Here is a 13,363-nt window from a genome sequence, read left to right as displayed (position 1 = left end):
TCGTCTCTCTCGCCTCACTCTTCTCGTCTGTCTCGCCTCACTCTTCTCGTCTGTCTCGCCTCACTCCTCTCGTCTGTCTCGCCTCACTCCTCTCGTCTGTCTCGCCTCACTCGTCTCATCTGTCTCGCCTCACTCTTCTCGTCTGTCGGCTCGACTCACTCTCCTCACTGGAGAAATGAAATCTGATCTGTGACGCGACTGTCGTTCGGCACGCTGCATTGAGCAGCCGCGTTAAGTTTTTAATTGTAGTGTCTGTTCTTTCACTGAACTAAATGATTTTTATTACTATAAAAAATCTAAACGACGGTGGGGGTCAGTGCCGCGGTGGGCAAGTGACGTAACCGGTGTTGCGGCTTAACACCGGTATCACCGTCAGCACCGTCTATCGCGGCAAGCCTAATGCAGGTCACGTTTCACCTTAAAATCTAAAGAAAGACAGAAGGAATAATAAGAAGCTTGGCACTCTGCTTCAGTGATTCCCATTACTGCAACAGTTTAATTTACAGTATTACATAAAGTGATAAACAATACAAATAAAATAAAAATAACAAAAGAGGTTTTTATTTAAATCTGAATAAACTGAAGAATGTACGAAAAACACTACAATGATTTGTTTTCCAGAAAAAAAATTCTAAACACATTTGCTTCGCCCCGAAAGCAAAGTGACAAGAAAATCTACTTTTTTTACAAGTTTTAGTAATTTTGTTGCTTTTTTATTTTTTACTCTTTTTTTTATGTTTCTATTTATCTTTATTTTATTTCAGCTTTGGTAATTTTAGTCATTTTAATTAAACTCTTAAATTTAAATTTATTTTTACATTTATTTGCCAAAGGAATATTTCTAATTTAAGTTTTTAATTTTTTCAGCTTCATTTCAATTAATTATTTTCAACAGTTTGTTTTAGTTAACAATAACAATAAATAATAATTCAAATAAATAAATAAAAATAATTTTAAAAATAATATTCATACAACAAATGCTGTAATGTTTTGTTTTCCAGAAAAACATCTAAATACCTTTAAAACAAGACAAATCTACCTGAAATGACAAAATGACGAGATGTTTCAGAGAAACTATATTGCGTTAACCGTTTTTTTTAATTTTTTTTTAATTAAATTAAATTACATTAAATTTAAACCTCATACATATTTTTTTCTTTTTTCCCCTTGTCATTGTGTGGTAAATCCAGACATCATCTAGACTGCTTTTATGATATTCATCCATAAGCACAATCTCCTGGATTTGATCGATTCTTCTCAATGTGACAGAAGACGTATTTATTACACTGGACTTAAACGACAGGCACAGGATGATGATGCAGAACTAACGCACCTTTGGGCGGATGGAGTTTGTGGCCCGTCGACTCACACCATCCTGCTGGTTTGATGTCAGGAGAGTCAGCGTTTACCCAGAAGTCATAGCACTCGGAGTAACCATCGATATGCAGCCGCAGACGGAAGCCAATCACCTTCAACAACAACGACAGGAATCTCAGACGCTTTAATATGCTGCTAAACTAACCTGCAACACTCTAAATAAGCACAAAAACACACATATATCAGGTCCAATTATCAATTTAAATTTAATGCAATTCATTTTTATACATTTCTACATTGTTTTATGCAGAAATGTGTTATTAAAAATCTGAATAATACTTTACTTCATAATGTACATGGTGATGCATTAAATCTTTTCATAAGTAATTGTAACCAAAAATAAAATGCATCATTATATGTGTACTGTATGTTGTAATGAAATATATCTTTTCATAAATAATTATAACTGAGGTTAAAATGCCTTTTTTTATGCAAATCGGTTTAATGCATTTAATTTTCTCAAGGTGCAACAATGAATAAATAGGTATTATAATTGCGGTTACAATAAGATGCATTACAAGGAGTAATTAATGCATTAAAATTACTTTTATAATGCATTAAATATAAAAGTGTGAAAGTATTTTAATGCATTTACTGCAAGTTAAAATCTTGGTAACACTATACTTAAAAGTCTTTTTTTAGTCATTTTAATGCATTAATTACACCTTATAATGCATTGCATGATCCTATGAATAGCTGTTATAATACATTATAACACATATCTATTCATAGAAAGTATAATGCATTAAAAAACATGACAAACGACCAATGCATTTTAACTATGGTTGCAATTATTTTTGAAAAGCTATAATGCATTACAATGTACATTATGAATACCTTTCCTAATGCATTATACATAAAAACATCAAGTGTGCAAATCTTTAAAAGTGCTTAATGTCAAGACAACAGTGAGTAAGTGCAGTAACGCGAGTCTTCCTGACCTCGGCCACAGACAGCACGCAGAACATGGACGGATGCAGCGGGTCGATACCTTCCAGCCTCATCCCCGCCTTAAAGCCATTCCTGCTGTCAGGAAACGCCTGGAACTAGAAGAGCAAACGCAAGCGTTCAGAGACCTGGAGAACCACCGAACAGCTTCACGGAGGCGGGAGTTGCCATGGCAACCGCCTCCCATGTTTCCGAGGGGAGCAGGTGTCCCATCACGTCCCTTCAGGAGGAAACCGGCTAGAGGGACGCCGAGCGCAGGACAAGAGACACAGAGACACAGATGCTGGCAGCTGCTGGAGTCAACCACATCTGCTGCTGCTGCTGAACGACTTAATACAGAACCATCTACAACACTGGGTTTCCAAAAACTCTCTTTAACATTCAGCCCACATACCATTTATGCATTTGGCAGATGCTTTTATCCTAAATTACTTGCATTGCATTGAAGGAATACATTTGATCTGTTCATGTATTCACATGTATTCATAAATGAAAATGTGCTGAAATCCACCCTCAGGTCATCCGAGATCAGGATTAGTTTGTTTCTTCATCAGGTTTGTAGAAATGTAGCACTGCATCAGTGTCTCAGCAATGGATGCTCTGCAGTGAATGGGTGCCATCAGAATGAGAGTCCAAACAGCTGATAAAAACATCACAATAATCCACAAGTAATCCACAGCACTCCAGTCCATCAGTTAACATCTGGAGAAGACAAAAGCTGAAACACATCCAGCATTAAGACATTTTTAATATCTAAAATATGAGTTCATAATCCATAATAACTCTTCCTCCAGTGAAAAAGTGTCACTGCAGAGCATCCATTGCTGAGACACTGATGCAATGCTACATTTCTACAAACCTGATGAAGAAACAAACTCCTCCTGATCTCAGAATGACTGAAGGCGAGTACATTTGTGGGTGAACTATTTCTTTAAACATCTCACAAAAATGCATTAATAACATTCATTCCAGCACGTTAACTTTTCAACTACAGGATTTTGACCACATATTCAATACAACTCATCAGTGCAAAAAGTGCAGTTCTTCCTCGGTACTTCGGTCTTGTTTTTCAGCACAAATATCTAAATATTCTTAAATCAAGGCACATTTCCTGGAGAAGCAAAATGACAGAAGTCTTCATTCCTGAGAAATAAACAAAAGGAAGTGATTTTATAATTAAAAAAGCAAAAATATCTGTCAATGGGGTCAGAAAAATCAACCTGTTTTACATTTGAATTCAGCTTAGTTTTTGATGTTGATGAATTTCTCAGGATTTCACAGCACCAGTAAATGCATCTTGATTTAAGGATGTTTAGATATTTGTGCTGGAAAACAAGACAGAAACTGGATTCGATATTTCTAGCTCTTTTTTTCCAGCACAGGACAGTAAATGATGATCAGATGACATCTCTAATGTTTCTCTCTTCATCAAGTCATTGTTTCATCTCTGGTTTAATTTTTCTGGATTCCATTTTAATGATTAAATTCAATTTTAGCAATCAAAAAGCTTGTCCAAAAAATGTATATCATAAAACATATGCAATTTAACAATTTATTAAAAGCTCAGCAAAAATTACATTTGTAGGCCACTATGAAATCAAGTTTGATTTTTTTCCCCCAAATTCCATTTTTAATATTTCTGAATTCAGTTTTAATGGTTACATTTAAATTTAGCAAATCAAAAACCTGTCTACTTGAAATCATGAAATGTATACAATTTAACATCAATTAATTAAAAGTTTTATTTTTAGGGCTGTATTAAAAAACTAGTTTTATTTTTCCCAAATTCTGCTTTCTGTTTAAATTTTTCTGCATTGTTTTAATTGTTTAATTACATTCTAATAATCTAAAAGCATGTCTAATAAACCGAATTCATTACACATTAGCAATTTAATAATTTATAAAATTTTTACACAATAACAGGGGCCTATGAAATTCAATTATTTCCCCGTTTTAAATTTCCTGGATTCCATTTTATAGGTTAAATTAAGTTTTAGTAATCAAAAAGCATGTCTAATTAATGGAAATAATGAAACTTACACAATTTAACAAAAAATGTATTACTAATTATTAACTACATTTTTAGGGCCCTATAAAATCAGTTTTATTTTTCGTATTAATGTTTTAATTGAATTTTAATAACACAAAAATACTGAACTCATAAAACTTTAAAAATTATAATTTATTAAAATTTTAACAATAATATGGCTCAAATTCTGTGTTGTCCGTTTTAATTTTTCTACACTTAAAGGAGACATATTATGCCCCTTTTTACAATATGTAATAATCAATAAATGCACTGCTCTGTTGTCTCCTCTGAGGCTGGGACTCTAAACAGTGTTCTGTGCTCGTCTGTGCAGCCAAACACAGAACAGTTAGCAAGCTTTGCTCAAACTCTCTCCATGGCATTAGAACTAGTACACCGCTGTCTTTTTCACGTTTCCTTGGTTGGTAGATGCACCGGGGACCTGATTATAGCATTTAAAACCTGGAAAAGTCAGATTCTCATGATATGTCACCTTTAAGTTTATTTATTATGAGAAACGAATGGAAGCACATACAAGTTGCTGTTTAATTGTAAAATGCATGATTGCTTCAGGTTTTTCACACTTCGAATCATCTGTACCTCAGTGAAGAGCTGCAGAGGAGCGGCTTGAGATCGCTCGTCCTCCAGATACTGATCCCAGGACCACGGCTTCTTCTTGCCGCTCACCGCTGCGGAAAACACACGCAAACACCAACCGTTTCTGCCTGCTCAAACCAGCTTTGCTGTTCAAGAAACATCTATGAAACACGAATAATGAAGCACAACTCATCGCCACTTTTATAGAAGCATGTAAGAAGATTCTGATTTCCACCTTGTGAAGTAGAGACTTTATTCTTCATCTTTGTGGCTTCGTCTTTCGGTCGCTCCTGAGAGGAAGCAGAAAGATTCATCGGTCTGTTCTGGGAGTCACGGAAGGTCAGAGGTCAGGGTACTCACACGCAGACTGTACTCGTCTGACACGCTTCTGGGGTTCACACCGTGTTTCTTTCTCTTGCGGTCCTCACTCTGCATCATTAGAGATCGGATCTATAAACGCACAAAATAAATGTCTTTACTGGCACTTTTGAGCAAGATGACAACTAGATGGCTGTTCTTGGGCAACTAGTGAAGATGAACAATTTGGGTTAAAATAAATAAAGAAATAAAATAATAGTGATTTTTCTAATAAAAAAAAGTGATTATTTTAAATCCTAAAAAAGCTCCAGGTTTGCAGCACAATTTCACCCAAAAATCATATATCAATAAAAATACATATATATTTTTTATAATGTTTTATTTATTTACATATTTTTTTTTTTACGATTTATTTTTGACATTTTATGCCTTTATTTCGATAGAACAGGAAGTAAAGTGGGACGCTATCAGTGCCGACATTTTTATTATTATTATATTAAACAAAATACAAAAGATATGACTACTGTAATGCTAAATTTATAAATCATTTTTATTTTTGAATCATTTATATTTAATAATATTTGGGAATATATTTTTTTATATTAATAGTAATAATAATAATAATATAAATAAAATAAGAAATATTACTATTGTAGTGTAAAATTAAAATGGAGTATTTAATAAATAATAATTATTATTTTATAGCACATCTACTACATATTTTTACTTTAAAATGTTAAACCAGATTTTATTAAGCTTTTTTTTATGGTGGAAACCAGCAGGGACGTTTCTGTTTTGTTGACAACAAATTTATATTTATACTTATATATTTACACATTTATGTTTATTTACATATTCATAACCAACATTAATAACAGATAATCCACTCTGTCTTTGCATATAATTACTTCAGTTTTACTTTGATTATTATTATAATTATTATTTTTTTATTTCAAATATTAACAGCGCTTTTATTAAGGCGGAAAACAGCAGGGAGACCTAAAAATTTCCCTTTTGTTGGCAGCAAATCCAAATCCATATTTATGTACATATTTATATGCACATTTACAGCATCCAATGTTATTAACAGATGCTTCATTCTGAAAAAAACTTAAATAAATTACTTAAATAAATCACAGGCTTTACGATTCGATAATTACACAAAGCCATTTACTTTAATCTTTCGGCAAGTCTCCTCACTAAACGAACATGATCTCTGGCTGCACTGAATGCGTTCTGATGGCTTTTAATATTTCATAACGTGAGCTAGAACATCTGAACGTTCAAAGAGGAGAAGAACAAGCATCAAAGATCCATCGATGGAACAGAATGAGCATCATATGAATGAACTGACCGGCTGAGGTCCGCAGTCCCCACCCGATCCCCGATCACCAGCATCTGCCCCGACAACACCTACAGGACCTGAGAGAGACCATGCACATCCACCCATCAGTGCAACAGAAAACACCAGAGGACGTCAGACAGACGCGGCAGAAACAACTAAATCCACTAAAAAAATACTTGAAATAAAATAAAGGTTTACATCAAATTAAATATTTAAAAAATTAACTTTATTTTATCTAGTTGACAAGGCAATATTACTCATTTTCATTTAGTTTCTCTTGAAGTACTAAAATAACTAAAACTAAAAATTAAATAATTAATAAAAACCATATAAAAATTTAAATTAAAATATAAACAAAACGAATTCAAAAATGTATTTTAAAAATAGACATTAAAAACTACTAAAATTCTACAACTTTAAAATTAGTTTTTTTGTTTGTTTATATTTGAATAAAAACTACATTTAAAAATGACTACAAAATGTAAAAAAAATTAAATTAAAATAGAAAATATAAACAAAAACTAATTGAAAAAATAAAAACTACTACAAATTTTAAAACTTTAGAATTAAAATATAAACAAAAACTAATTAAATTCATAAAACTGTAGACAACCATATAAAAATTTAAATTAAAATATAAACAAAACGAATTCAAAAATGTATTTTAAAAATAGACATTAAAAACTACTAAAATTCTACAACTTTAAAATTAGTTTTTTTGTTTGTTTATATTTGAATAAAAACTACATTTAAAAATGACTACAAAATGTAAAAAAAATTAAATTAAAATAGAAAATATAAACAAAAACTAATTGAAAAAATAAAAACTACTACAAATTTTAAAACTTTAGAATTAAAATATAAACAAAAACTAATTAAAAATTCATAAAACTGTAGACATTTAAAAACTACTAAAAATTAAAATAGAAAATATAAACAAAAACTAATTAAAAATTCATAAAACTGTAGACATTTAAAAACTACTAAAAATTAAAATAGAAAATATAAACAAAACTAATAAAAAAATGTATTTTAAAAATAGACATTAAAAACTACTAGAATTCTACAACTTTAAAATTATTTTTGTTTGTGTATTTTAATAAAAACTACAGACATTTAAAAATTACTGCAAAATGTAAAAAATTTAAATAAAATAGAAAATATAAACAAAAACTAACTGAAAAAATAAAAACTATGTAGACATAAAAACTACTACAAATTTTAAAACTTTAAAATTAAAATAAACAAAAACAAATTAAAAAGTATTAAAACTGTAGACATTAAAAAACTACAAAAAATTAAAATAGAAAGTATAAACAAAAACTAATTTAAAAAATATAAAAACGATACAGACAAAAACTACTAAAAATTCTAAAATTAAAATAGAAAATATAAACAAAACTAATTAAAAAATGTATTTAAAAAAATAGACATTAAAAACTACTACAAATTCTACAACTTTAAAATTATTTTTTGTTTTTGTTTATATTTTAGTAAACACTAGACATTTAAAAATGACTGCAAAATGTAAAAAATTAAATTAAAATAGAAAATATAAACAAAAACTAATTAAAAAATAATTAAAACGATAGAGACAAAAACTACTAAAAATTAAAAAATATTAAAATAGAAAATATAAACAAAAACTAATTCAAAAGATAATACAAATTATATAGACAAAAGAATTCTAAAATACTAAAATGAAAATATAAACAAAAACTAATTCAAAAAATGATAACAGTATCTGAACAGGATCACTGGTGTGTAACTGAGCAACACTTCTTAGGAAATGAACAGCAAGATAACAGCAAAACCTGCTTCTGACATCTGTGGGCAAAACAAATCAAGCATGAACGTGAAGGAGGTCTAATCTTCACAATCACTCCAGTCCTGATGAACAGGAGCTGTGAGACTCTGGGGAATAGTCACAGTGATCCTGTCAGCACTCATGATGATTATGAACCGATCCAGTGAGTTTATGACGGTGTAAACACACGAAACAGATCTTCATCATCATCATCAAGAGCTGAATGTTCTTCAGGGTTTCTGCTCATTTAAACAAATTAATTCACAAGACTTTTACAGTCTATCATGATTGACTGGATGAGGATTTTTACTCGGAAAAATATATATTCATTACAAAAATACCCAAGTAATATTTTATTAATGCAATTAATAATCAAGATTTAGTAATCAGACTTTTAAAATGAGTTTTCACAAGACTGTGAGAATCCTGGTTGTTCAGTGTGGAATTTATATTTTAAAAATAGACATTAAAAACTACTAGAATTCTACAACTTTAAAATTATTTTTGTTTGTGTATTTTAATAAAAACTACAGACATTTAAAAATTACTGCAAAATGTAAAAAATTTAAATAAAATAGAAAATATAAACAAAAACTAACTGAAAAAATAAAAACTATGTAGACATAAAAACTACTACAAATTTTAAAACTTTAAAATTAAAATAAACAAAAACAAATTAAAAAGTATTAAAACTGTAGACATTAAAAAACTACAAAAAATTAAAATAGAAAGTATAAACAAAAACTAATTTAAAAAATATAAAAACGATACAGACAAAAACTACTAAAAATTCTAAAATTAAAATAGAAAATATAAACAAAACTAATTAAAAAATGTATTTAAAAAAATAGACATTAAAAACTACTACAAATTCTACAACTTTAAAATTATTTTTTGTTTTTGTTTATATTTTAGTAAACACTAGACATTTAAAAATGACTGCAAAATGTAAAAAATTAAATTAAAATAGAAAATATAAACAAAAACTAATTAAAAAATAATTAAAACGATAGAGACAAAAACTACTAAAAATTAAAAAATATTAAAATAGAAAATATAAACAAAAACTAATTCAAAAGATAATACAAATTATATAGACAAAAGAATTCTAAAATACTAAAATGAAAATATAAACAAAAACTAATTCAAAAAATGATAACAGTATCTGAACAGGATCACTGGTGTGTAACTGAGCAACACTTCTTAGGAAATGAACAGCAAGATAACAGCAAAACCTGCTTCTGACATCTGTGGGCAAAACAAATCAAGCATGAACGTGAAGGAGGTCTAATCTTCACAATCACTCCAGTCCTGATGAACAGGAGCTGTGAGACTCTGGGGAATAGTCACAGTGATCCTGTCAGCACTCATGATGATTATGAACCGATCCAGTGAGTTTATGACGGTGTAAACACACGAAACAGATCTTCATCATCATCATCAAGAGCTGAATGTTCTTCAGGGTTTCTGCTCATTTAAACAAATTAATTCACAAGACTTTTACAGTCTATCATGATTGACTGGATGAGGATTTTTACTCGGAAAAATATATATTCATTACAAAAATACCCAAGTAATATTTTATTAATGCAATTAATAATCAAGATTTAGTAATCAGACTTTTAAAATGAGTTTTCACAAGACTGTGAGAATCCTGGTTGTTCAGTGTGGAATTTAAAAAATAAATTATAAATATTCCCTAAAATATAAATATTATTAAAATATTTTATAATTACTTATATATTTTTCTATAATATATAACTATGAATTGTATATAGTTTATATGTATTTATATATTTTTATAAATATTTAGACTTATTATTTATCCACACTTTTTAAATACTATATGTTAATACATATATTAAAAAAATTACATATATTACAAATCTTAATTCTATCTTAACTTTAGATGTTTTTATTTTATTTTAATTCTTGTTTCGTCTTATTTTAAGAAATTAAGTCATCTTAAGATCTAAGATACATAAAGAGATACATAAAAATATATATAAAAAAAAAGTAAGGGAATGAGACTTTGCAAATGCTTTAAGACCCTCAAAATAAACAATCATTTATTTAAATATAAATGTAAACTTTAACATTTCTCATTTTCGTTTAGTTTAAGCTGATGTACTAAAACCTAAAACTGAAATAAAATTAATAAAAACTATATAGACATATATAAAAAATGACAAAAGCACAAAAGAAAATTACTAAAAACTAAAAGTAAACTGAAAATGGAATGTATAAAAATAAAAACTAATTCAAAATCTTAATAAGAGCTGTAATAGTATATCAATGATATTAAAACAGCACTAAATGAAGCGTTCAAACGTGAATTATTCACAAAGAGCTTTAAATAAAGAGTCACAGAGCCAAAGCTGACATCAGCATATGACCAAAAATGCTGTCTTTCATAAAGCATTAAGCTTTCGCTGATATTTAACGTTCTTTTCACATAATCATAGTAAATCACAGTTCTTTACATATCAGAATTTACATATCAGCTTTAATGCACTTATCAAAATAACACATTATTCAAAATGTATCATTTAACTTAAAAATCAGGATTATGCATAAAATACTGTCACGCGTGTGAAAATAATCAGAGAACCGAACAGATCCGATTCAGACAGGAATCATGTGTTTCTCTGCTGATTCTTCACTGCACAAACGACTCTCGAAAGCAAAGAAAAAGCTACAAAATGCAGCGTATCTAGTGAGAAAGTGTGACGTGAAACAGCAAAACAGACACTATTTTTGGAACCAGCAGCTCAAAATGAGGAAGAAAAGAGAACTGGATTTCATTCAGCGGATTTGAGGCATCATTAAAATAAAGTCAGACATACAGAGTCTCTAAAAATCTCAAACCTGTGCTTCGCTTTCCTCCCATTCAGTCTCAAACAATGGAAACGCTGTGGTGTGAGTCAGTCATTCTCTGCGGTTTGATCCTTCAGACGAAAGAAACACATTCTGACTCAACCAGACCTCCAGAACCAGAGTAAAGGCACAAAAATCATTTAAACACCTTCTTGTCAGTTCAAACCCGTCGGATTTTCTTTCTCCCGTGGAAAGGAGAAATTGTAAAGAATGTGCTCTTTATTCAGTTACAACGAACACAGACTGAAGCCCATAAAAAAGAATCGTAACAGCAGTCCAAATGACTCCTACGATGCTTTATGAGAGAAACAGTGAATCAACAAGTCAGATCGTTCTGAATCAGTTGATTCACAAAACCCGCCTAAATGATTCACTCACACACAAATCAGACCGATTCGGTTCTCGAGTTCGACTCAGTGATGTAATGAAACTTGAATGCTTTAACTGCATCACACGAGTCATCCGGACTGTTAGGAATCTGTTCGTGGCTCTTTCATGCATCTTTCTCTAAATGAACGTGTGTTTAAAGGTTTGGATGACATAAGGACGTAAATGCCGTATTTCTGAGTCAATGTGAATCTTTAAGGTTTAAATGAACACGAGCAACAAACAACAGTGAACATCAACTCTACAAACAAGTTCTCTCTCCTGTCTGTCTTTGTGTCTTGAAGAGGAATATTCAGCACTGCATGTGCAGAATTACATAAAGAGATGATGATGATAAACACACCGTCTGATTCATGACTTCTGACGCAAAAAGCAAAACCTCAGATGAAATGGAACAAAGAAAGTAGGATTTAACCTACAAAACGAGGCAAACCACAGAGCTTGAGAAACACACACGCATTTGTGAAGGCCAGATCAGATCCGAAACAGCAAGACACACGAAAATCAAAACCAAATCACACTGGAGATGTGTGAAGAAAACAGTCTGATAGTGATGAAAAGATCCTTGATGTCCAGTGTAAAATATCAGTCATAAATGATACACGAAACAGCTGATTATGAACTTCATCTCGCTCTTAAATTTACTTTTTCTAACTTAAACACAGAGTTTTATTACGTTCGTGGAAACAAAGAAAAACGTACAAACTTAGACTGAACCCTTGTGTTGGTGTATTTAGCCAAAAATTACCGTCCATTTGAAAACCGCTTATAAATTTCTCATTATGTTCCATTTTCACCAAATCTTGGATTCAATCTTTTTATCGACTGGTTTTCTTTCGAGGCGCACATGCAGGCTTTGTTTCTCTTTCTGGAGCTGATGGGTCTGAACTCACGCTCCTCCGCTTGAGTGAAGAAAGCATTATTTGTGGATCATTTTGGCTCAGAAACGGTGCAAAAGATCAGATCAAGAAAGCAAGTGGATAAAAAGATCGAATTCAGTTTTTGATAACGATAGCATGACAAGAAATTCATCAGCAATCATGAATCCTAGGCTGGTGTTTTTGACTTGGAACATCACAAGTGTAAGGCGGGAAAATCCTCCCAAAAGTACAAAAATTCTTAAAAGCTTTTGGGGGAAGTTTTTATAACCTGAACAAGAATTTTCTGGAAAAAGAAAATCCTCTCCGCGTCAAAATGACCAGAACACAACAAGGTTATTATAGTTAACTAAAACTGAGACTAAAAATAAAACCAAATTGTTACTTGAAATAAAAAACAAAAAAATTGGAACTAAATTAAAATAAACTGATTAAAAATGCGATATGAGATAAGAGTATCTCAATGCTAAACTAACACTGCCTAACAACAACAACAATAAAACTTCACAAACTATGCAAAACACCCAACATGCACTTCACTAGATTTTCTACATTTACAGCAAGAAGAGCAGCTTGTTTACTCGGTCAGAAAGTTAAACGCAGCATTAATGCTGGGAACATTTGACTGTTGAGATGAGCAGACGTCTACACAACAAACACCACGGTAAACAGAGCAGTGATCGAGTGTGTGTCGCCGCTTACACAAACACAGACCGCGCACTCGCACACAGACACACACACTCACTCACACACACACACACACACACACACACACACACACACACACACACACACACACACAC

The 13,363-nt window shown here is 30.9% G+C and overlaps 1 protein-coding gene across 2 annotated transcripts in view; it reads right to left on the bottom strand.

Annotated features, from left to right (window-relative positions):
- LOC107653885 (lethal(3)malignant brain tumor-like protein 4) overlaps nucleotides 1-13,363 on the bottom strand; it is a 58,521-nt gene that overhangs the window by 42,406 nt on the left and 2,752 nt on the right. For both annotated transcript variants that reach the window (XR_001630282.1, XM_016440753.1), the window contains exons 2-7: nucleotides 6,621-6,688; nucleotides 5,309-5,398; nucleotides 5,184-5,238; nucleotides 4,952-5,040; nucleotides 2,319-2,423; nucleotides 1,334-1,469 (exon numbers count right to left, since the gene is read on the bottom strand). Coding sequence is in view for 1 of the 2 variants with exons in the window: in XM_016440753.1 (XP_016296239.1) it covers nucleotides 1,334-1,469; nucleotides 2,319-2,423; nucleotides 4,952-5,040; nucleotides 5,184-5,238; nucleotides 5,309-5,398; nucleotides 6,621-6,688 (543 nt within the window). In the remaining variant the exon portion in view is untranslated. The remainder of the gene's footprint in view (nucleotides 1-1,333; nucleotides 1,470-2,318; nucleotides 2,424-4,951; nucleotides 5,041-5,183; nucleotides 5,239-5,308; nucleotides 5,399-6,620; nucleotides 6,689-13,363) is intronic.

The sequence above is a fragment of the Sinocyclocheilus anshuiensis genome, unplaced genomic scaffold, assembly GCF_001515605.1.
Source record: "Sinocyclocheilus anshuiensis isolate Anshui unplaced genomic scaffold, SAMN03320099.WGS_v1.1 scaffold1994, whole genome shotgun sequence".
NCBI lineage: Eukaryota > Metazoa > Chordata > Actinopteri > Cypriniformes > Cyprinidae > Sinocyclocheilus > Sinocyclocheilus anshuiensis.
The sequence above is the reverse complement of the archived record's forward strand: the minus strand, read 5'-3'. Positions and strand labels throughout refer to the sequence as shown.